Source organism: Pseudochaenichthys georgianus, chromosome 1, assembly GCF_902827115.2.
Source record: "Pseudochaenichthys georgianus chromosome 1, fPseGeo1.2, whole genome shotgun sequence".
NCBI classification, from domain to species: Eukaryota; Metazoa; Chordata; class Actinopteri; order Perciformes; family Channichthyidae; genus Pseudochaenichthys; species Pseudochaenichthys georgianus.
In genome coordinates, this window is record NC_047503.1 from 17387867 (window position 1) to 17410024 (window position 22158).

Here is a 22158-nt window from a genome sequence, read left to right on the forward strand (position 1 = left end):
GTCTGCGCAGAGACCGGAATAAATTATCATAGGTATAAAGACAAGAAACACTAAGGAAGAATGTGTTTACATCTTTGTTTGTTAATAAAGCTTTAGTGGTGATTTCCTTACAGAGCCAAGCTAGCTGCTTTCCCCTGCTTTCACTCTACTCAGCGCCACTGTATGTGCTAAGCTAAGCTAACTGACCAGTGGCTCTACGTCTCTCCTTCCTTCTTTTCTGTATCACTCCTTCTTGTCATCTCTGTGGTTACATGTGATTGGTGCATGTGTATGTTCAGTATGTACTGTATACGGCATTTCGTGTTATAGTCACGAAATTAATCTATTGATTCGTGTTCACCAACACGATTTCGCCATTTTTTTCATGTCACACAGAACGATTATAAAAGCAATGTAAATAATAACAAATTAGAAGGAAAAACAGATACCAAAAAATACAGATTTCAGTATTCTGACCCAGAACGATTTTAGAAGCAATGTATTTCTATTGGTAGTATGTTTCGTGCCTGCACCAAATAATAACAAATTAGAAGGAAAAAAAGATGACGAAAAATACAGATTTCAGTATTCTGAGGCTCTTTGCCCCATTTCCTTTCCTTGCGGACACGAAATTCCGTGAGACTGGGTTGATATATATATATATACAGTTGAGGCCTAAATTATTAGCCCCCCAGGAGTTATGGAACATTTTACTAAAATTCTTCCCAATGTTTCCAACATTGATAAAACTTGATTCACCAGTGCTATTTAGTAGCTTTTGGTACATTTTGGAAAATAAAATACATTTTTAGGCTTGCTTTATATCAAATATAGTGAAAAATGGGTTGGTCAAAAACATATTAGCCCCCAGGCCATTAATAGTCAATAGTGTACCCTTTCTGAGCCACAACTGACAACAACCTCTTAGAGTAGTTCTTTACTAGGTTGGCACAGGTCTCTTGAGGGATTTTGGCCCATTCTTCCTTTGAAAATTGTTCCAGCTGGTCCAAATTGCGTGGTTTCCAAGCATGGGCATTCACTTTGAGCACCCGCCAGATTCTCAATAGGATTCAGATCTGGGCTCTGTGCGGGCCACTCCAGCACCTTGGTTTTGGTGTCCTTTAGAAACTGTTGGACCAAGTTTGATGTGTGCTTTGGGTCATTGTCTTGTTGGAAGACCCAGCGACGACCTAAGCGAAGACTAAGAGCAGATTCTTTCATATTATCCCTCAAAATGTCAACATAATTTTAATTTGTCATGATGCCTTGCACCCGAACAAGGCTCCCTGTGCCTGAGGCTGCAACACAGCCCCACAGCATGATGTGTTCTTAGGGTTGAAGGCCTCTCTCTTTCTTCGCCAAACATGAGCAACATCCATGTGCCCAAACAGTTCCAGTTTAGTCTCATCAGACCAAAGCACAGACTTACAAAACTCATCTTTACCTTTCAAATGTTCACGGGCAAACCTCAGTCTGGCTCTGATGTGCCACTCTTTGAGTAAAGGGGTTCTTCTGGGACGATGGCCCTGAAGCCCACCACGATGAAGAGCCCTCGCCACTGTGTTCCTTGAAACATCAACTCCAGAAGAGGCCAGGTCAGCAACAATCATCTTGGCAGATGTCCGTGGATTCTTGCAGACATCTCTGACTATTTTCCTCTCCAGAATTCTTGAACTCTTGCGCCTTCGACCACGCCCAGGTTTGTTTCTTACAGAATGTGTCTCTTTGTACTTCGCAATGATGCAACGTACAGCAGTTCTAGACACTGTGAAGCGCTTGGAAATAGCAGTATAGCCTTCCCCCTTATCATGAGCCTCCACTATCTTCTTTCTGAGCTCAAGACTGATTTCCTTTGTCTGTGGCATGGTGAGTAGGAGTAGTAGTATAGTCCCTCTCAATAAGGTATCAGAGTGCCTGTTTCTTGGAGTCCTTTTATGCTGATTGAATGCTCAGGTGTGGTTTGAAAGCTGATTGATTGATTAGGTGTGTTTTTGAAAGCAAAAATTCACATGCGGGCTGATATTTTTGACCAACCCATTTTTCACTATATTTGATATAAAGCGAGCCTAAAAACTTATTTTATTTCCCAAAAAGTACCAAAAGCTACTAAATAGCACTGGAGAATGTTTGATTATATCAAGTTTTATCAATACTGGAAACATTGGGAAGAATTTTCGGTAAATGTTCCATAACTCGTGGGGGGCTAATAATTTAGGCCTCAACTGTATATATATGCAAGCTGTAATGCAATGAATGAGTGGGTCCAAATGATCACCACTTGTCATTCTCTGTGAGGCAGAGGACAACTGTGATCTAAAGCACATACTCTCAGGTGTTCAGAATCCGTTTTGAATGTATATATTGTTCTGAAAATGGAATCAACTGCAATTTTTTACACACAAACGGATATTTCACACTCGGCTTCAAATTACCGACACTCTGGGTTATATGATCTCGTTATTTAAACACTTAATCAACAGTACAAGAGATGTCCCCAAGCCATCCTCTTTCTAGCCTCTGTGTGCAGGCTTGCGTGTCTGTGCATGCAAATGAGAAATGTGTGTGTGCGCATAGAAAAGCACACAGTCTCCCAACTTTAAACCCAGACACAGCCTAGTTTGCATACAGACCTCCTGTTTGACTTTTGACCCCCCAGTTTAATAACGATCTGGGTCTTTTCCTGCATCATTAACATCAACTGCTCTGATAATTACAATTACAACACTGCAGACGAGGTTGAACATTATGGGGCAAGAAGGGCAAGTGGGGATGGAAGAGAAAGGATGATGTAAGGCTAGGGGAAGTGTTTATTTATACAAACTAGATCAAAGTTTGAAATACTTTTGATCTCTAGAGTACAGTTAACTAAATCAGTTCTCATGAAGAGAATAATACTACAGAATGTGCCCCATAAACACAGACCTTCAATCATAATGGGTGACCAAACCAATGTAATGAGTGTAAACACATTTAGTTATTGTAATAATGGTTCCTAAAAAGGTTAGAATAGATGCTGCAATAGCATCATTTCGATCAAGTATGGATAGTATGTCTTCATTAAAGGAAGAGCAGAGAAAGGTAGTGAAATCATTTCTCAAGTAAGACCTTGTTTTCGCTCTTCCCCCGATTGGATGGTTCTGTATAACAACAACCCTTCCGGTGCGTCAGATTTGTTCACGACTTCCATGAAATAGTGTGTACAAAACTAAACCTGACTTTGCATGACATGGGATACACTGAATAAGGCTGAGTGACTGTAATGTTGCATCACGATGTTGGTATCCATGCATTCTGTACAAAGATCTTATCTGAAATTAGATTTTTGTTGTAATATATATTAGTAAGAAAAGTTGAGGATAACAGAGTTGGTTCTCTTTTTGATCAAACCTATTTGTGGGACAGTTTAGTACGTACACTAAGCTCCTGTATCAGACTTACAGATTTACTTAGTATGAATATTAGGACGGTATGCAATTCCAGGTTGTCTCAAGTCCTCAGCCAAATGTGTGACTTTGGCTGAGGAGTACACACCTCTGCCTTTCTGTATCTGAAATATAAAACCAGGTGGCTGGAAGCAGAACTTGACTGCACTTGTGAGAGTGTGTGTGTTATTAGGGTTACATTGTGCACATGTGCTTGTGAGTAGGTTTGTGTAATGAAGCATCAGCTTCTCATGTCCTGGGCCGTGCTTTATTCCCGTGGAACATTTCCTTGGGGAATCTTATCTTGTCTATACTTTGCGGTTTGTTTTTCTCTTAGTGCATCTGTGTTTCCACATGTTCATCTGCAATAACTCGATGGATGCTCAAATGAAAAGTGGGAGATGGCACATCTGGCTCTGAAAATGGCTGAAGGGGATGAACTGATCAGTGTGTCTCTCTCTGTGTGTTATTCCTGTCGTGTTTTCCTCTCTCGCCCCTCTGGAGAACGGTGACCTTTATGCTCTCTGTGCTGCCTTGTTGTGATTGTCTTGGTGAAAAGGTGTGTGTGTGTGTGTGTGTGTGTGTGTGTGTGTGTGTGTGTGTGTGTGTGTGTGTGTGTGTGTGTGTGTGTGTGTGTGTGTGTGTGTGTGTGTGTGTGTGTGTGTGTGTGTGTGTGTGTGTGTGTGTGTGTGTGTGTGTGTGTGTGTGTGTGTGTGTGTGTGTGTGTGTGTGTGTGTGTGTGTGTGTGTGTGTGTGTGTGTGTGTGTGTGTGTGTGTCATATTTTAGGAATATCTGACCTTATCTGAAACCAATACAATCTGTCATTGATTAGAGTTACCCCTCAGAGCTACACTGGACTATAGAATCAGTATGGGCGGTCATGAACACACAGAAAGCACAGATGTTCACTGGAAATTGAATCCTGATAAAGGACATGTCAGTAACAATGACATTTCATGGCTCATACCTCATACTTCCACTCATACAGACACACTCCCATATAACTTAAATATATAAAGCACGTTTTACAACTTAACAAACACATACAATAATAATAACAATCATGCATCCAAAATAAACAAAAAAATATAATTAGAATTTCATACTGCTGGGTGCCCATGTGTGTGTTCACTCTCTGCACCTGGGCCCAGATTCTCCCGGTGGCTCCGTCTTATTGCTCTGCACATGCACAGCTTTTCTGTTACTTGCCTTTGGTTAACTTCTTTCTACATCTTTAATCCATTTATCCAGTTCATAATACATTTTCTTGGCATTTTATGTCCATCGCCCACTTTTGTCATATTCCTCACTGCAGGGTTTGGGACTGTAACCCTGCACACCCACACATATTTTCCGGTAATTATGCAGATAAAACCTGGGGTTGCAAAATTCCGGGGAATATTGTCCTCAGCTAAATGATGCTTATGGTGTCCAGTGTCTTCAATATGTTTAATAGTACTTTTTGTTAACATGTTATCCTTCTCAGCTTTATAAGGCGATAATAAAGTATTTAGTGTCTTTCAAGCAGTCAAAAGCAATTGTAGGTCAAATAGAAACTTAGATTAGGATTAAGTGTGTAGATAAGATCAATATCAAGGTCAAGTAAGAAGATGGGCAAGGTTGTTGAATGTGCCATGACCCCCCCCCCCCCTTCCCTGGCTTCATTTTTTATTCTACAATGTCCATAAATCGCAATGAACGTTTCAGATATTTTCTATTTAATTTTCTACACTTTTCTCTCTTTCTCTGCATTTTGATTTCAATGTATTCAGCTCAGTTCCTTTCTTTGTCTATATGTGTTAGAGCCAGTATTTTGATTTGATAAGAAAGGCCACCTAATTGTGACGTCTGTAGTCAACGCACTATAAAGGACTACAATTCCCACGGTGATGGGCAACCTGTTGAGAGACGCCGTCGAGGAACAGTTTTTAACCGTACTCGTAACCGTACATACAAACCGTACAAGTACCCTTTAAGTTGTGAAGTTATAAGCATTATCAAAAAAGAAAGAATACCTAAATTGTGTGGTTTTATTTGAGTTTTGCCCATTTCTTTTGAATATTTTAAAGGCCTATTTTTCTTTGTTGCATGTGCAAAAGTTTGTTATTTTATTTTGAGCAAACACATCGCAACATCTTCTAAACCATCGGAGGCCAAGCAACACTTCAAACTGTGAGTATTTTAAGGAAAGAAACGAGTTGGAACTGTCTGTTTAAGGCGTCTAGTGGCTTGGTGGAAAAACAAGGAAGGAAGCCACGACATTGTTAAAAACTGTTCCTCGGCGGCGTCTCTCAACAGGTTGCCCATCACTGTGGCGTTAGCACAGGCGCCGTGGGAATTGTAGTCCTTTATAGTGCGTTGACTACAGACGTCACAATTAGGTGGCCTTTCTTATCAAATCAAAATACTGGCTCTAACAATATGTATTCTTTCTGTGGGCACCTATCAAACTCTGTTGTTCTGTTTAGGATGTACGACGTTGGAGGCCAGAGAACTGAGCGGAGGAAGTGGATTGGTTGTTTTGAGGACGTCAGGACGGTGCTGTTTGTGGTGTCGCTCAGCGGTTACGACATGACCCTGGTGGAAGACCCTTCTGTGGTACACGCTGTCCCTCTGTCACACATATTCATACTCTCCATGCAAAGCATAGACCACTTGTCGAGTCTCAGCTAATTATTTAACTACATAGAAAGAGTTTTTAAATGAACAGACGTCTGACAGTGTGTTTGTCTTCTCTCTGCAGAATCGTCTTCAGGAGAGCTTGAAACTCTTCTCCTCCATCTGCAACAACGTTTTCTTCCGCAGCACATCCATGGTGAGAAAGTCATCTCCATATTTCCTCCTCCTCAGGAGAAAAGATGCAGCAAAACAAATGTTGTGTAAAAGAGCCTATCCAAAAAGAATTCTAGAGAGAGTTACCTACTGGTAACAGAGACGTCCGTTTCTGATGTCTCGCCTTCCTGATCATTTGCCGTTCTGTACCGAAGCTGTAGGAGCGTGTTTATTACCATCCTGCACTGCAGAGCAGACCTCTTAAAAGAAAGCATAAATGTTAATCATTTAATGACGACGTCTGGCAACTTTTGGTGGTAGTTGTTTTGTTGGAGAGTTTGCAAAGCTGCCATGAAGCTCTGCATTTTGTTTTCCAGGGCAGACAGAGGCACATAGGGAACCAATCTAAAGGCACATGGTGTCATTGTTATACAGCGCATTGTGCAGCTCCTTCATAATGATAAGTTTAGGCAAAACATTTGTCTATTGCCACTTTAAAAGTCAGAAGACAAAGAGGGTCCGGCTGAAGAGGGTGGGAACAACAGCTCCGTTTGACAGTTCAGTTGTTGGATTGAAATCATGGGTGAGTGGAGCAGACACTAGCAAACTCTCCCATTTGTTCTCTATGGCGCCCGGAGACAAGCATACCAATAATGTGTTTGATAAATGCAGTTTCCACACACACACACACACACACACATACACACACACACACACACACACACACACACACACACACACACACACACACGCACACAGGGCCTAGCCCTTTTTCCCTGATTCCCCTGTCACTCGTAATTAAAGAGCAAGTTGTAATTACTGAGCTTTATCCAGGCGACATTTTCCCCTCTGATTTTCCGTTTTTGTTTCCGGTAAATTATCACATTAAAACAAGCGTGAAACGAGCTCAATGTATTCCACTTAACTCGCCTTTAAAGCCCACTTCAAATACAAGTCACTTCATGTTGATGTGAGTGTCACCTGTTATTAGCTCTGCAGCATTTTCAGCAACTTGTCCAGAAGCCGGTCACTGAACACCATTTCTCTGCATAAAAGCAGTCTCTGATGACAAAGGCAATTTCAGTGACGACATGTTGAGTTGGTGAGGATGAGGAAATTACATTTGGTGCTTTGTCAAAGAAACAGAAAATCACTAAGACCTCAATAAGAAATAATCTCTTTTAGTCATTTTTTTTTTAACCACAAAGATATTTTTGTATTCTTCATTAGAGCCAAATGGGCAATGAAAGGTCTGTGTGACGTGTTTATGTGCGGGTTGTGTGTGGGCCGCACGTTAGCATGGCCAACAGGCTCATTAAACAAGAGTGTTTAATGTTACCTTTTTAACGTGGGAGGGAAACTTGTAACCTCCACCTCAATTAACTATTCACTGCGGCTGGTCAGTGGTAATTAAACACCCAGGGAATGCTCTGGATCCTGTTCGCTGTACACCTGCCCCTTCCCTCGTCGTCATTATTATCCCTTTTTTGTGTGCTGGTGTTTGTGATCAAACGGGCCGGAAAGACAACACTTGGCTGGAGTTTTAATTGGCTTTGCAGCGAAATCAAGTTGAGGCAGTAAAAAACAAACGGCAGAAAGACAGAGATTTATTAGAGTAGTAGCTACTACACGAGTGATTGATTTCACACCGGTGAGTGGAGGGAGGTCATTGATCCGCCATCATCATGGGGGGGGGGGGGGGGGGGGTGATGATAACACAGCCATTGATTTTCACAGTTTAGCAACATTTCTGCAAAGAGTGAGTATAAACTGATCGATTGGTTTTATTGTTCAGTTCGTTATTGCAGTGCCAAAGATGTGAGTCACTTTTCATTCGGTCATTTACATTTTCTTAACACATCCGCATTGATTATTATTTTTCCACTGGAGACGAAGCATCTGATTGTTTTTGCTTATTGTGTTTTTAATTGCAGATTTTATTCATGAACAAGATAGACCTCTTTCAAGACAAGATCTTACACTCCGGGCGACATCTGCGGCTCTACCTGCCACAGTTTAAAGGTAGGACTGACGCTGGGCCGTTTTGAGTGGATAAGACACCATACATAAAGCTGCAGTGGTGAACGATGAGTCGGACATTAATAGAGCGGCAACGAGCAATCAACTCATCTATTCGTGAAATGACAGAAACATTTGAAAGCAGCTTTTTTTTATTGTACATTTTATATTCAGACTCGGAAACATTTCGATTTTTTTCTTTTCTCTGCTTTTTATCAAACTGAATGTATTTGGGTTTTGGGCTAATAGAAACATTAAATGCAATCATCTTGCCTTTGAGTAACCGGGACGCACATTTTCAAGAATGAACAATGAATCTATTAATAAAAAATAAAAAAGATTAGCAGTACAAAGTGTAGAACATGAACACAACACTGACCACGTTTATCAGCTGCGCTTTTACAATTAAATGTAAAATCCAATACAAAAGCACAGCCATAACATATACCTTTTTAAATAGATACTAATGTTCAATTTTGATGCATGATCAGTTATGTATTAATCAAACTGTTTATTAGTGACGTTTAATTTTGCCTAATGTTTCTATAATGTTTTGTCCACGTCAACAGTCTTATATAATACACACCAGTGCAACAAATCGTCACTAATAAGACCTCAGTAATAAACACGTAGTTTGACCTTAAACTGAACATTATAGTTTCCCTAACTGTGGAACTTGAATCAGATTGAGCGTATTGGCTTGCATTAACTTGTATGTGTAGCCAATATCTAATGAAGTTGCCAGTGTGTCTTATTTTAGATGTTTCAGTATTTCACTCCCCAGGTCTCAGTAGGCTCAACAGGTGTCCTCTGCTCTCATGCAAATGTCAATGTAAATGTGAAAACTCTTGGGTTAGGCAAAGAGCAGGCGTCCATCTCCCACTCAGATACGATTAGTCTGAAACAGAAGCTCTCAACTTTTGTCGTTTGAAGTTCCCAGTCTCGCTCAGACGACTCCTGTTCACTCAACACTTCATGTTCAAAATGTGTTCAGTTGTATAATGTTAGAACAGGATGTGATCAAATACAGAAAAGTGGACAATCCTAACATTGTCTCATTACAAAATGTTCAGGTTCAGTTTTCCCTTTTCTTCAGTACTTTGGAGGGAACAGAGATGAGGGAACAACTACATTATACAAATAAAATGTTACACCAGAGAAAAACACGCTTGCCTCTAAGAGCTTCTGTCGGTTAGCATTCTTGTGTTTTTAAATGCCATTTCATAATATGTTTCTTAATGCTCTTAATGTCTTTCATTTTTGTAAAGCACTTTGAATCGCCTTGTGTTGAAAGTTGCTGTATAACTTCCATCACTTGGAAAGGCAGAGTATGGGTTTTTAAACCATTGATCTCTTATATATTTGTATTTCTCTGCTTGCTTGGTAACAGTGGAGAAAAGTGCATCTACTCAAACTGCCTGTAGTTGGTCACTTTTCAGACGTCCAGGGTTTGTTAGCAGTTCCAACAAAAAGGGATTTATTCCATAAACTTTTCACATTGTTTTATTTAGATGTATTCAACCTATCTATTATTTTACAAATAAAGAAAAAGACTAAACTAAATCATTTCACGAGCTCTCAAACTTATTCTGTGACCCTTTGGAGTGGCAAGACCCCTAGGTTGGGAATCCTATCAATAAACTACTTCATGAGAAGATAAAGTGAAGATTCATTAGCCTATCAACATGCAGCAAAATGTTACCTTTACCTGGTTGCATCACTTTTAACAATCTAATGTCATATATAATAATGAACCAGTCACACGTGCTACTTTACTGCGGAGCAAGTAGTTTAAATCTAATGCTTCTTCACTTTTTACAGAAGGATCTGAAATTTGTTTCCACCACCGCTTAGTTTTAATGACCTCCCATTACTTTGTGTTTGGGTGTGACAGTTGCTGTGAGGCGCACCGTCCCTGATGCAGCTGGCAGTTAATGGATTATTGTGACAAAAGATACACTGCACGGATCAGCCTCACAAGAATTCATCATCTGATTTGTGTGTTTATGTTCCTCCTAAAAACAAATGTGTAAATCCTGAAGACTATTCTATCAAGTTATCTGAGCTATTTCACAATCTGTCAACGCTCCTCAGATGGGATTCACAGGTCTTTGGAGAAAAACACTCTTTCAGTTGTTTTAAAAAAAAAAAAGGAGCCAGATGTTTTATTGTAATAGTCTCCCCCCCCCTCCCCCTCCCCCCTCTGCTCCAGGTGCCGACTGTGATGTGGATTCTGCCGCCCGATTCATCGCCGCCACCTTCGTCTCTCTCAACGCTACCCCCAGCAAACTCATCTACCACCACTTCACCACGGCAACCGACACCTCCAACATCGAGGTGGTCTTCCAGGTGGTCATGGACATGATCATCAAAGAGAACCTGGAGGCCGTGTCGCTCCTCTAGCTGCCAGTCGCTCAGAGACAGTCTCCTTATGGAGGTCTTATTTTAAAAGTCTGCTCCAAGCGCCTGTTTTCTCTCTCGAGCTACATCCTGGAAGCTTGTTGCATTTAATCCTATGGGATGCTCCACGTAGCCTACAACAGCTTCTAAAGGAGAAACACTTGTGTTTAGTTACGGGCATTTCTGAATCTGTACTGTACTTAAACCTGACTATGAATCGTGAAGTTACTTTTTAGATGACTTGATATACACACATGCCATTTATTTGCCCATCACATCCTGTTGTGTGTGTGGGTGGGACACAGAGGAGGCGAGGATTAACTGTTTGTCCGTTACTTCCTCTGCGCGGCGGTCACTCGTGCATACCGCAGGGTGTTTTCCGCTCATCCATCACGGTGTCTGTGCACATCCTGTGCGTCACACCCTCCTAATGAGGCGCTGATCACAGGGAAAGCACTCCGGTTCATGTTTACTGGTCCTGAGTTGAAATTATCACTTCTTTTATTGTCATCTCTGCTTATACCTGTTCCCCTGACTCTTACCAGTCAGCCAAGAGGCTGGTTTGTGATGTTTGACATGGGAAAAGTGCACGTATAAAGAGACATCCCTGAACTGTCTCCCAACAGTTTAATTTCCTTTCTGTTTGCCTTTCTTACATGCGCTCATAAAACCTGACTTGTAAACCAGGATGATGCTTCATCTATGTGATTTGTGTGGCATTAACTCCGCTGGGGTCTGACTGGAAGCTCCCCTGAGCGACAGACTATCACAAGAGCTCCTGCAATAAACAAGATATGGTAATGACTGATACCCTCTGATATGCACACTGAAGATGAAACACAGCCCTAAGTGCCTCATAATGAAGAGTTTTCATCTGTTGTGTAACTTAAAGGTGACATGTCATGCTTTTCCGGTTATTGCCCGTCCCCTTGTGTGTTATGAAGGTTTTTATGCATGTAAACGGTCTGCAGAGTCAAAACCCTCAAAGTACACCATGTAGCGAGTAAAACTCTAAAACAGAAAATACCTCCCCAAAACGCCTCGTTGGAGATACGTCACTGTCCATTTGATTCTTCGGGTACATCATGATGTCATGTCGTCCCCGGAACGAAATGGACCAATCCGTGGAGCCGTTACGTTACGTCCGCGGAGCCGTTACGTTAAGCCCCCGCTGATTGGTCTAAATGGACCAATCCACGGACTTCCTCACACACTCAGTGCATGCAGCTCTGCTGATTTCTCCTCCCTGGCTGCAGGCTGATAACAGACAGTTGGGATCGAGGCGAAATTCCCTCTGCAGACCCATTCTCACATCATTTATCAACCTTTTTCTTACTCAATATCAAGCCACACTTATTGTTTTTACTTCGACTGTGACTTTGTGTGCTCAGGGTGAGTTTGGCTGTGTATCGCTAAACAAGGAAATCACACCTCCACGGAGCTTAGCGTGATTCACAACGTCCTGACTGGTCCCGACCAATCGGAGCACACTGGGCTCACGGAGGGGGGGGGCAAGAGCTGCAACGAGCCGTTTAGTGGAGAGAGTGAATACTGCTGAATACACATACTTTACAGAGATGCTGTATGAGAAACCAATGTGAGTTTGGACAATTGCACAGTATAAATCTATTCTAGTAGACCTCAACAATGGAATCATGATCAGTGGAAATGGCCATGACATGGGACCTTTAAATGCTTAATATGTATGAAATGTTTTATTTTTCCCACTTTCAAAATATCTTTTGGTATTTCTACTCTTTGAATCTCAAACGCCATGTGATAATCAGACTTATGTATGGTCTGTACTGAGTATTGCACTGTTACTGCGATTCGAATTAAATGTGATATGCTGACGACCTTATTTTCACTTATATTTCCATTCTTTGTTGGAGTCGACCACATAAATTTATCAAATAAATGTTATTTCCCCCCCAATAGTTGGATTTCTAAAGACAATTTTAAGCAATACAACAGGTTACCAGTGTTTGTTCATTTTAATAGATAAAATAAATAAAATTACTTTCCAGGAAATCTGCTCTGCAGTTAACGTTCTGGACATTTAATACATTTTGGCAAGGGAGGGTACATGTCAGGGGTTTAAACAGTAAAGATGGGAAGTCAACTGGAAAGAAGATCAACTAACATCTCTTTTTCTACACAAAGCAAAAGGTATTTTCAAACAAGAGAACATTCAGAGTCCGCGGCGGTCCATCGTTGACAGTGATCAGGTTTTCCTCTGCGCTATCCCCACCTCACACACTCCTCCAGCCCCTCTTTGCTTTCCTTCATCTTTCGTTACAAGAGAGGCGCTCCCGGGGCTCGGCGCGTGGTCCGGTCCGCGCGGGACTCACGCGGACAGGCAGTCCAGGGAGTCCAGGGTGAGGAAGACGTCCGCCTTACACTGGAAGGTGCCCGTCCCGTCCGGCAGCAGCTCGCAGCTCTTCAGGTTTGGAGAGATGTCTTTGACGCAGATGGCCTGCGGGGAGGGGAAATAATAATGAGAGGATTTAAAGTTAACAGCTGGCTAAATAAGATGTCACATTTATGTTTGTACTTCTGAAACTAATCTTAGGCTTGTATTTGAATTACTTTTTCGGGGGACTATTCCGTTGTGTAGTCTATGGTTTGCCATAATAAACACATCTCTTATTAGACAAATCCTTTATTTTAATTCTCGTTATATATTTTGTGCCTTTATTCGAGTGTTTTCCTGAGGTCGGCGAATGATTTGAGATCCGAAAACATGTTCCTTGGTTAATTTGTAAATGTCATCTTTTAGTGCGCTTTTACGCACCAACTTTGATCATTTAAGATGAGTTTTTAGTTTGTTTCGTCGTCTTTATAAAAGCAAGGGTAATACAAGCTGTTGTGAAATCTTCAAATAAGTGTTGCTCTGTTGAAAATATTCCTAAACTTCCAAGCAAACTTTAAATATGTGGTGCTGATGGAAAGCAATTGTTATGTCCCTTTCTCACGGAATAAAGTGAGCAGTCTGAACTCACCATGCTTTTGAGGATGGAGATCTGCCTGTTGGTCTCTGGGGTCACGTTGTTTCCCGCCGTCTCCCCGCTGTCCACCAGCGTATCCTCGGACTCGGACCTGCGGACGTAAGGCGACCTCCTGATACCGGACAGCAGACCGGAGGCGCGCCCCACCGAGTAGTAGCTGGGCCCGGTGGACTGCTTGTACCAGGCTTCGGCTGGATGGCAGGAGATGAGCAGAGACACTCCGACGCAAACCACGGCAAACCTGACTGACCTCTCCATGTCTGGAACTGTTTTACGCAAAGGGAAAACGGCGCGTTTCTCGTCTGTTTGTCAGAGGCCGACTTTATGTTTTGCTGCTTATTTGGAAACTTTCTGCTGCTTATATAGGCAGACAAGGCGACGTTATCGTGACCCAAGACGTTCGTCAAATCAAATTTGAGGTGGGCGTTTTTGGATCTGTCATTGTGCGTGAGAAGGGAAAAAAAGACAAATCCGGATTGATCAGTGTGTGTGTGTGTGTGTGTGTGTGTGTGTGTGTGTGTGTGTGTGTGTGTGTGTGTGTGTGTGTGTGTGTGTGTGTGTGTGTGTGTGTGTGTGTGTGTGTGTGTGTGTGTGTGTGTGTGTGTGTGTGTGTGTGTGTGTGTGTGTGTGTGTGTGTGTGTGTGTGTGGTCTAGCATTACTATACTTGTGGGGACCTAAATCTGTTTACATAGTCACGTGTGGGGACTCGCCTCCCTTATGGGGACAAAATGGAGGTCCCCATGAGGGGAATCATTAATTTTAGGGTGAAGACTTGATTAGGGTTAGGAAATCCTAAGGTTAAGGGTTAGGCATGTGTTGGTTATGGTTAGGATAAGTCTCCAGGAAATGCATGTAAGTCAATGTAATGACGTGTGTGTGTGTGTGTGTGTGTGTGTGTGTGTGTGTGTGTGTGTGTGTGTGTGTGTGTGTGTGTGTGTGTGTGTGTGTGGGGGGCTGAAGATGTATACGGGAAGTCAGCCCTTCTCTGACGTCCCGTATACGTCTTTCATAATGACGTCTGTGGTGAAAACTGAAATATTTCCTGATTTACGTTAAGGAAGGGGAACTTTTTATGTCTGAACAAATTGACAAACTACTTGTTAGCTTTCAAATATACTGAATGTGAAATGGATCAAAGCAAACCATGACTTTAGTTTGATTTCAGCAGTGAAAGATCAGTTGATAAAAAAAATTCGATTCAATTTGCCTGTAAAATCCCACAAAGTGCTCACAGGTGGTTTAACTGCATCAGTGCCTTCTTGACCGCTGCATGTGATAAAACACCACCAAGCAGAATCAGTGGCTTCAAAAGGCCTCAAATGGACAAATGTATATACTCTTAAAAAACAATCAATGAATACAAGTGAATAATCGACTAATCCAAATTGTATTCCTGTTCCAAACGCTTTTTACACGGATGGTTTGAGACTCAGACTTCAAAGTGAAGCTCGGAGGAATCAATACAAACCCTTTTCCCCATTGATTTGCCAACCTCACTGGTCATCATGATTTCCACTGCCTCTATCAGCAGATCAGTAGCACAACAGTGATGGAGACGTAAACTAAGATGCATCTACTTTTGTCCAATTTAATAATAACCAAAACAGGTAAAACTATTGCTTTATATGAAACCAGGTTATGAGGGGGTCTGGATGATGGGAACATTACTTTAAATGTATAGAGACAGATAAGAAATGATATATGTAATGTAATAAGAAGGACCTGTATGATTAATGTATCTGCTTACATTAAGATCCTATACAAATAATGTCAAGCAATAAGGCAATTCATGTTTATTTTTATTTTATTAACCATTAAAAGCAGCATAGAAAAATAATACTAGAGATTTATTAAGACAAATGTGTTCATCTAGGCGGACATCATGTCAATCCACATGAGTTAAAGCACCATCAGAGTCCATCAGAGTCCGTTGTAAAGAGGTCTGCACTGTGGCTCTAGCTTGTCCTCCAGGACGTAGTCTGGCCCGCAGACCCAGGGGTCGCCGGTCTGCCACTGCCACTTCTGCAGACCCTGCCTCAGGTTCTCCAGCACGCCGCTGTAAGCTGGTTCTGAGGCTAGGTTCTTAGTTTCCAGGGGGTCTGTGCTGTGGGGGGGAGGAAGATTCAAACTTTAGGAACAGGAAGAATAAGATACAAGACACCATGGTCCTCGTATTCATTATAATTAGTATCAGATTTCCTGTTTATTTCTTGGAAATCTAGAAAATAATTAAGAAACTAATGGACAGTAAAATACATATGTGTTGTTTTGGATGACGGTTTAATGTCTGCAAGAAATACAATTATTGTGGAAAAATACAAAAGGATATCTTATCTATTTTTAAGAACCAATAGTTAACTGCAACTTTTGTAAAAAAACAAACACTTTAAGCCAAAAACATAACCAGCACGTGAAACCCATTAACATACAGAAGCCATGACCTCTAACAGCCCAGAGTTAACGCTTAAAACATGAATTATAAAGAAGTCTTCTGACTGTGACTTTGATGAATGATGGTGGTTGAAATCAGATTAAATTCAAGAGGAATGGATTTCCTAATTCAATCAAATGTTTTAAACACAGTATATTCAATCAGCCCTAATACTCTATTATGTTTTCTGTTAGTTTTCCAGGTCAAAGAAAGATCTGACTCATCCGAGCCCAGCAGAGAACATGTCTGTGCTCTCTTGTTGCATTAGTTCACATCGAGCAAAGGAAGGATTATTTGAATGTTTAATTAATATGATGTCATTTCTTTGTCATTTTGTCTCTAAAATATCCATAAAGAGTGAACATTTATCCAGCTGACTTGTTGGAACAAGCAACTGTATAAAGACGAGAGATATTTGATGACGGGGGAGATAAAAACAGAGAGAAGCAAATCCTCATATTTGGGATGCTGGAACCAGAAGATATCTTTAAATGGTGTCTTACACAAATGATCATCACATTTCTGAATGTGAATAAATGTTCTGTGTGTCACCTGTCAAGTTGAAAGGTACTCATTTTATTAACTTTAATCTAAATTGTATAGCCTGTACTTTAGACCTTTTACATTTTTCTAATGTATGTATGGATCATTGTTATTTGCTATGATTACTTAGGCTATAAATGTACCTGCATTTTTGTTTATAGCTGCGTACAAATGTAGCCACGTAGATTGTACTGCAAAATACAAATAGTAATAGGTAATTAAATCATCTACATAGGTTTTTTTTACAAGCTGATGCCACATTAGATTGCATCTCACCCTGTTGCTGAGTTCTATATCATTATCTGTAGATCCCTTTACAGACTGAATGCAGCTGTGTTGGCTCCCTTCAAACTGCTAGAGCTGCGTCCAAGGGGTGAACTACCATGAAGGGGGAGGGGCAAGGATTGGCAGGTCACGCTCGACTGAGCAACCCGTCTCATTATGTTTAAATAAAACATTGATAGGGAAACAATTTGTGTACAGTGCAAGAGAAGCGTAACTGTTCCCTCTTCTTTGAGCATATTTTCTATCTCATGTTAACAATTTCTTACATTTCCCTTATAACTAAATAGCCTTCACTTTGAACGGTGGCCCGTGTAGCTCATTTACACCAGAACCATATAGGTTAAGTCTTGTGATTGCTCATTTACCTAATGTGTGGTATTTATTCAGTGGATAATCATAGTGACCATGTCCCCCCCCCCCCACCCACCTGGAGTGGAACAGCTCCCAGCGCTCTCTGTAGTAATACTGCTGCAGGCTCTTGAACCAATGGGTGGGCTCGCTCAGCCGGGTGCGGTTCAGCAGGTCCTGGAAGGTGGGGGACACATAGAAGTCCTGGTCGATGGGGAAGGGCATGCGGTAGTGCATGTTGTGAAGAAGGTGGTACGCCCCCTGGTGGACGGAGCGCATTGGGTAGTACATGGTAACCTGAAACAAAGAACACAAGTCAGGGCCTCCACTTCTTCCATGTGTACACCGTCTGACATCCTTACGCACCTCGTGCAGGGACTGGCTGCCGTAGACCGTGTTCCAGCTGCTGGGCTCCGTGACCAGCGCAGGAAGTAAGGAGCGACCCGTGAGGTGCACCGGGGTGGAGCGGTCCCCGGGGAGTCTGTAGGATGGGTAGGGGACCGAGAGCCAGTCGAGAATGGTGGGGGTGATGTCTGCCACATTAAAAAGAAGAAGAGAAACAGTGAGTGTTTACATCATATTCACATACATGTCACTGTAAAAATGAAAATGAACTACAAATTAGCAGGTTTTAAATGTTTTCTTGAGTAAGTGAAGGATCAAGCCTTTGATTGAGGACATTGTCCCACTTAATTAAAACTAAAATATTTAAAAAGGAATGATTAATCAACAAAAGGACTGATTAAGAATGACTCCCTCCGAATAACCTTGAACTCTTAAAGAGAGCTTTGTTATTCTCTCTCTTCAAGGTGATGCGGGCGAGTATTCGATGAAAACAATTGTGCACTGTGTGGGTGAAGAACTCTTTTACGAACCCATGGTCAACAGTGTTGTTTTTATAACAGCTGGAGATGCATTGTTTTCATAGCCTTGGGCACTATATGACACCCAAACTCAATATTCCCCTCATTATTCACTTTCTGCCTCAACTGCTTGATGTTCATCACGCCATACTTTAATATTTAGTTAATATGTAGTGGTATTATCTTCTGCAGACATTTATATTGTAACCATTACTATTGTGATTATTTTATTTTCATTAAATCATTGCCTTCTAAGGGAATCATTTTCCGTTTATTTTTTTATCTGGGATCGGCTGCTGATGCCTCGGTGATGAGTCTCCCTCTTGTGGCTGATTCAGCACATCGGATCAGCACATTTACTTCTTGTTCATTTGAGAAGACCAAGGGCTCTCTAGACCAATCTGAAAGCACGATAAAGGGTCTTTGAGCATGTTTCTCTCAGTGATTGTCATGTTCAATTATTTTTTTCATGTATTGTACTTATTAAAGTATAATCGTAAATCTGAGACGATTAAAGAAAGAAAAACGCTTTTTTTTCCTTGTATTTTTCACCAAAAATCCCTTTACTTTTTTAGCTTGTAATCATTTTCTATGTGGTTTAACTGCTCACTAAGCGTTAAGACTTATAAGACTTATAATCTATATTTTTAAAACCCTCCTCCACTTCTCTCTGCCATCCACGCCTCACCCAGCAGGCTGACGTAGGCCTGGCTGGTGCCCCCCCAGCGCCCCCTGTGCTCTGGAGAGGACAGCAGCATGGGCTCTGCAGTGCCGGAGCGGTACAGGTTGGTCCTGCCGTTGGGGAAGGGGATGCCGTTATCTGAGCTGTAGATGACCAGAGTGTCGTTCTCATAACCGGCGTCTCTGAGCTCCTGGAGAACTAAACCGATTCCTGCGGAGGAAAAACCACAGCGTTATATCTTTTGGTGTTTCACAAGAATAACGTGTTTTTCTGCGCTGCAGGTGTTACAGACCTTGGTCCAGCCTGCTGACCGTGGTGTACTGCGCTGCCAGGTCGGAGCGCGCCACAGGTGTGTCCGGCACAAAGGGAGGGACCTAGGTGAGAACAGATACACCTGTAAGCAGCTCTGCATTCCATTCAACATCTGAAAACATTTGGAACATTTGCAATAATCAATAAGTAAAAGTCTGAGAGTTCCTGACTTTGTTTGATTAGGCAAGACACTACAAGTAAAAACAGCCTTTTTCAGATATATTTTACTTACCTCAAATCTTCAATTTATAAAATGGTGTATCTAAACAACAACTTAGCATAACCTAAAGCCTCATTTGCTAATTTTAGGCATAAGATTCCACGAAACCTGTAATACAAATAATAAGATCCATGCTGATATATTTAGGTCTAATGTGTCCCCCTATCCTCGTGTTGTGTCTTCCTTTAATATCAGTATAACAGCAGCAGTAAAAGTGTGACTGCGAACTGGAAATAAAATGTTATCATCTTCAGCGAACACAAAAAAAATGCTTTTAAATTTGCAGTTATATTTTTAAAACAGGTGTCGATTCATATTTCAAAAGGTGATGTTATACCACTTAATATAATGTGTTTTAGCTAATAACATACAATCTGTACGGCACTGACCTTGACTTGCTCTGGTGTGTAATATTCCGGTGTCCAGTCAGGAATTCTTCCCATCCCCATTTCCCCATTCCCAAACTTCTCACAGAAAGCTCCGTACTGCGGCTGAGAGTGTCCACATCGGTGGGTGTCATGAAAGGCAACATACAGGAAAAACGGCCTCTCTTCATCTTTTAAACTGTCAGAATCATCCTCTCTCATTTGGCGTCTTTCAAAGGCTTCCTCTTTATGGGTCCGGAAAAACTTTCGCACCAGGAGCTTGATGCGGGTGATGTTCCTCCCCACCTGGAGGACAGAGTTGTTCTCCTCGGTGTAGGCAAAATCAAAAGGGTAAACTGATCCAGGGCCGACATGCTTCTTTCCAATTATCCCTGTTGGAGGGAGACGGTAAAAAAGGAAGTGTAGAATAAATAGTGATAAGAGCCAAAAGTTAGCAAGAGTAGTCTTTGTGTTTCTCACCTGTGTGTACGTTGGCCTGGCCGAGGAGCAGCGGCAGACTTTGAACTCCATCAAATGAGTTGAAGTGGTGAACACCCTGGTGAAGCCCGTACATGCCGTTCTGGTGCTGAAAACACACCAAACAGACATAAATACACTTGCACAAATTAGGTATCTCTCTCTCTCTCTCTGTGTCTGTGTCTGTGTCTCTCTGTGTGTGTGTGTCTGTGTCTGTGTGTCTGTGTCTGTGTCTCTGTGTGTGTGTGTGTGTGTGTGTGTGTGTGTGTGTGTGTGTGTGTGTGTGTGTGTGTGTGTGTGTGTGTGTGTGTGTGTGTGTGTGTGTGTGTGTGTGTGTGTGTGTGTGTGTGTGTGTGTGTGTGTGTGTGTGTGTGTGTGTGTGTGTGTGTGTGTGTGTGTGTGTGTGTGTGTGTGTGTGTGTGTGTGTGTGTGTGTGTGTGTGTGTGTGTGTGTGTGTGTGTGTGTGTGTGTGTGTGTGTTACCTGTGGCAGGCCGGTGAGGATGGTGGAGCGGCTGGGGGAGCAGCTGCTGACGGAGGTGAAGGCGTTGCTGAACACCAGGCTGCGCTGGGCCAGAGAGCGCAGGTGGGGGGTGTGGACCACAGAGTTGTTATACACCTCTGTCTCAAAGCCGGCATCATCAGCTGGAAGAGGGGGGGGAAGCACATTCCTTAGCTCTTAAGCTCCCATGGCCATACAATAGTTACAAGTGTTCATCCCAATTTCTCAAACTCCAAGGTGAGTTCCTCAAATGTCTTGTTTGGCAGTCCAAGCCCAGAGATAATCACTTGACTTGTTATAAAACAGAGAAAGGCAGGACATCTGTGTATTCGATAGGCAGAAAACAGCATTTTCTGACATTGTATGAGTGAAAATGACTTTGCTTCATCGGGTAATTATCAAGTAGTCTATAGAGTGTTTTTTTTTTTAAGGTCTAGTCCTGATCCGGGCTTTGAGCTCTATGGCATGTTTGGTTTAAAGAAAGACAGGAGTGTCAACATACTTTTGACCACATAGTGCATTTCATTATTCAAAGAGGTCCGTTAATGTGTCCACCCCATCTATATCCTCAAGACTAGATAGCAGAACTAACCTGGGTAATGCAATTTGAATGATTGTAGGACTGATGTGTCGACCCCTGGTAGACCCCCACATAATACAGACTGTGGAATCTTGTGCAATATTACATTACATTACATTGCATTTAGCTGACGCTTTTATCCAAAGCGACTTACAATAAGTACATTCGACCAGGAAGACACAACCTTTATGGACAATATGGACACTATTTTTTCAATACTGTGCAATAATCACCTTTATCTGAAAAACCTACATTGTGATAAATGTCCCAACATTGTTGTATAATATCTCAACACCTAATGTGTACTTATGTCACTAAGTTCTAAAGTTGCTGCTCCTCATTTTTAGCCATGGATGTGAACTTATATGTCTTTGTTTGTATTCTATTATTACTAATGTGTGCATGTATTCTCTATATTTAATAAATTAGCTTGTTCTTTATTATTGTATGCCTTTTTGTACCTGCTATGACACTTTTTGCTGTAACACTGTCCATTTCCCTGCTGTGGGACTAATAAAGGAATTCTGATTGGTCTTACTTAATAAACTGGGGACCGCGTATACTGTAACTGCACATTTTATTATTGCAGCCCAAAGGCATTTAAGTATGTAAACCTGCCACGACTTATCACTCGATGTAAATGTAAAAACTCACCAATTATTAGAAGCACATTTCTCCTCTTTGACTCCCCGATGCTACATGATGCCAAGAAGAGAAGATACTGAAGAAGCATGATGATGTTTAGCTTTCCTTAATGTTTCCCATTAAAACTCGCTTTCTACATCTCAAACTGTCTGCTGGTTTGGCTAGGAAACATGTAAAGTGCGTCTAAACAATTATATTCAATACATGTGCTACATCATAGATTTGTTTCCCCGTCTTCCTTAAACAATTTAAGCCCCGCCTACTAAGGATCACATGACAGAGGTCACGTGCAAACAGAAAACAGG

At 41.7% G+C, this 22158-nt stretch overlaps 3 protein-coding genes across 3 annotated transcripts in view; 1 reads left to right on the forward strand and 2 right to left on the reverse strand.

Annotated features, from left to right (window-relative positions):
- Positions 1-12484, forward strand: part of gnav1 (guanine nucleotide binding protein (G protein) alpha v1) — a 33761-nt gene extending 21277 nt beyond the window's left edge. The window contains exons 6-9 of the mRNA XM_034100778.2: positions 5871-6000; positions 6146-6217; positions 8109-8196; positions 10406-12484. Coding sequence (XP_033956669.1) covers positions 5871-6000; positions 6146-6217; positions 8109-8196; positions 10406-10596 — 481 coding nt within the window. The 3' untranslated portion in view covers positions 10597-12484. The remainder of the gene's footprint in view (positions 1-5870; positions 6001-6145; positions 6218-8108; positions 8197-10405) is intronic.
- A 94-nt stretch (positions 12485-12578) lies between these two features.
- On the reverse strand, positions 12579-13919 carry npb (neuropeptide B). The gene is made up of 2 exons (XM_034101132.2): positions 13596-13919; positions 12579-13069 (listed from the first exon to the last, which is right to left on the reverse strand). Exons 1-2 carry the CDS (start codon positions 13857-13859, stop codon positions 12941-12943), a joined length of 393 nt encoding a protein of 130 aa, XP_033957023.1. The 5' UTR covers positions 13860-13919; the 3' UTR covers positions 12579-12940.
- A 1469-nt stretch (positions 13920-15388) lies between these two features.
- On the reverse strand, positions 15389-22093 carry sgsh (N-sulfoglucosamine sulfohydrolase (sulfamidase)). Its single transcript, XM_034101019.2, has 9 exons — positions 21863-22093; positions 20611-20771; positions 20132-20237; positions 19676-20043; positions 19047-19128; positions 18761-18964; positions 17576-17742; positions 17289-17506; positions 15389-15706 (listed from the first exon to the last, which is right to left on the reverse strand). Exons 1-9 carry the CDS (start codon positions 21939-21941, stop codon positions 15523-15525), a joined length of 1569 nt encoding a protein of 522 aa, XP_033956910.1. The 5' UTR covers positions 21942-22093; the 3' UTR covers positions 15389-15522.
- Between the last annotated feature and the right edge of the window lie 65 nt (positions 22094-22158).